This window comes from Brassica oleracea, chromosome C9 (genome assembly GCF_000695525.1).
Source record: "Brassica oleracea var. oleracea cultivar TO1000 chromosome C9, BOL, whole genome shotgun sequence".
Taxonomy (NCBI): domain Eukaryota; kingdom Viridiplantae; phylum Streptophyta; class Magnoliopsida; order Brassicales; family Brassicaceae; genus Brassica; species Brassica oleracea.
This window is the reverse complement of record NC_027756.1, coordinates 26609997-26611996: the sequence shown is the minus strand read 5'-3', so window position 1 is coordinate 26611996 and position 2000 is coordinate 26609997. Positions and strand designations below refer to the sequence as shown.

Below are 2000 nucleotides of genomic sequence, written 5' to 3'. Positions count from 1 at the left end.
AGATTTCCATCCCTCAAGAATAACTTGCCTTAGTTCCTCATTATCCAGCCATCTTTTATCAAACTTAAATTTTCTTGATCTCCTTATTGGCTTTATGAGGATGTCTGCAAGAATCGGACGATGATCAGATCCCCATAGCCTCATATACTTCACAGTCGAGTGTGGAAATTTTTCATGCCATTCTGCGTTTCCTACTGCTCTATCTAAGCTACATCGAACAGTTGCTCCTCCTGCTCTCTTCCCTACCCAGGAGAGCATGTCCCCCGTGAAAGGAAACTCCAACATCCCACAGTCATTAAGCATCTGCTTAAAAGGGAGGAATGAACTATCAGGACGTTGTCTCCCTCCTTCTTTCTCATTATGATATGTGATTTCATTAAAATCTCCTATCATGAACCAAGGTCCATTTTTTGTTGTTGAGAAACGCATAAGATGTTCCCAAACTTGATCACGCCTTTCAAGTACAGGGTCCCCATAGACAAACGTCATATAGACTTTTATTCCATCAATGACTGCCTCAATGTCAATCATACGGTTATTCGAAAATAAAACAATAACACGAAAGTCATCCATATCCTAAGTCGGCCTGAATGTTTTGCAACAGCAGCCTTCTGTTCTTCGTCTCAGAAAGGATCAGTCCTGGGCGATGCTTCTGACACATCTCCGTAAGGCGTCGAACTGTGAGGTCGTTCCCAATCCTTCTACAGTTCCAACTGAGTGTCCTCATATCTGATCGTGGGATGGATTTTTGGAACCCATCAAACCATCACTTGTTGACGAACCACCTCTCAGCTTTTTTGAACTTTGGTGACACCTTGATTTTCCTGCATCAACATGAGACGATGTCGAACGCTTCCGAGGAGATCCCCGACGAAGAATCTCAAATTTTCTACTCGTAATGCCCAAAGAGACATTCGTTTTTTCAGCATTCCGCCTGCTCCTAGACGGTTTGTCATCCGATCTTCCTATCTTGACTGAAGCTTAACGAGAACCCAAACTCTCCATCTCCGTAAGTTACTGACCTAAGAGATCATCATCACGCACGTCACACTCCATCATCTCGCCATCATGCGGATCAGCAATCTCCATGTCACTCAGGGCACCTATGATTTGCTTATCCCCAAGTCCCTCTTGTAGCTCCTGATCAATTAAAGCAGGAAATGAAAGCGCTCGAGTAGCTTCCTTTAGATGTTTAGTTACATTTTCTTCTATAGGGATATCAACCCGAGATGGCGTAACAATGGTACTAGCCAGTCTTCTTGTTACCGGAGCCTCTGGTGATCACATTGCCTCAGAACCCTGCTTGCCATCACTTCCTGTACCCGCCGAATGTTCATATGGAACAATGTTTCAGCTAGTAATGGGTGGCTCCACACGATATTCTTTCTGGTCACCTAGTGATTTCTGTCTCCAAGTTAGTGCTGGCTTTCGGTCATATGGACCTGTACCAGCACGTGATCCACCATATCTATTACTCCTCGAATGATTGTCCCGTCTACGCATGATCCTATCAGAATGAGAGCAACGATAGTTGCTTTCTTCATCATACTTCCTATCGCTTGAACCATATCTCGAGCCGCGAGATTGGTTGAACCTGCCGTGGCTTATCTCATTACCGTAACGAGGTTGCGTTCCATTATTCTGATGCGAGATAGACTGATTGTGCCTCTGGTCCAAAGGGACTTGCACTCGAGTGAAAACACCATGTCGCTCTGTCTGTGGTTGTATCCTATTTTTGACATCCAACGACGGGCAATACTCCTTCTCATGAGTTAACATACCACAGGTTGAGCAATGTTTGAACAACATTTTGTACTTGATTTCCAACGTGACCTCATCCCCTTCCGGCGACTCAGCCTTACGCGAGAACTTTAAAGGTCGACGAGTATCCACCTGAATGAGCATACGACCCTCGGTATGCTCCACTTTGTCGACATGTCCCAATCACGAACCTATATTGCGCAGATTTTGATCCGTCCATAGGTGCAAAGGGATCCCTA

The 2000-nt window shown here is 44.9% G+C and overlaps 1 protein-coding gene across 1 annotated transcript in view; it reads right to left on the bottom strand.

Annotated features, from left to right (window-relative positions):
- Positions 1–1905, bottom strand: part of LOC106314671 — a 4553-nt gene extending 2648 nt beyond the window's left edge. Inside the window, exons 1-3 of the mRNA XM_013752505.1 lie at positions 1443–1905; positions 1023–1208; positions 25–386 (exon numbers count right to left, since the gene is read on the bottom strand). Coding sequence (XP_013607959.1) covers positions 25–386; positions 1023–1208; positions 1443–1905 — 1011 coding nt within the window. The remainder of the gene's footprint in view (positions 1–24; positions 387–1022; positions 1209–1442) is intronic.
- Positions 1906–2000: the final 95 nt, after the last annotated feature.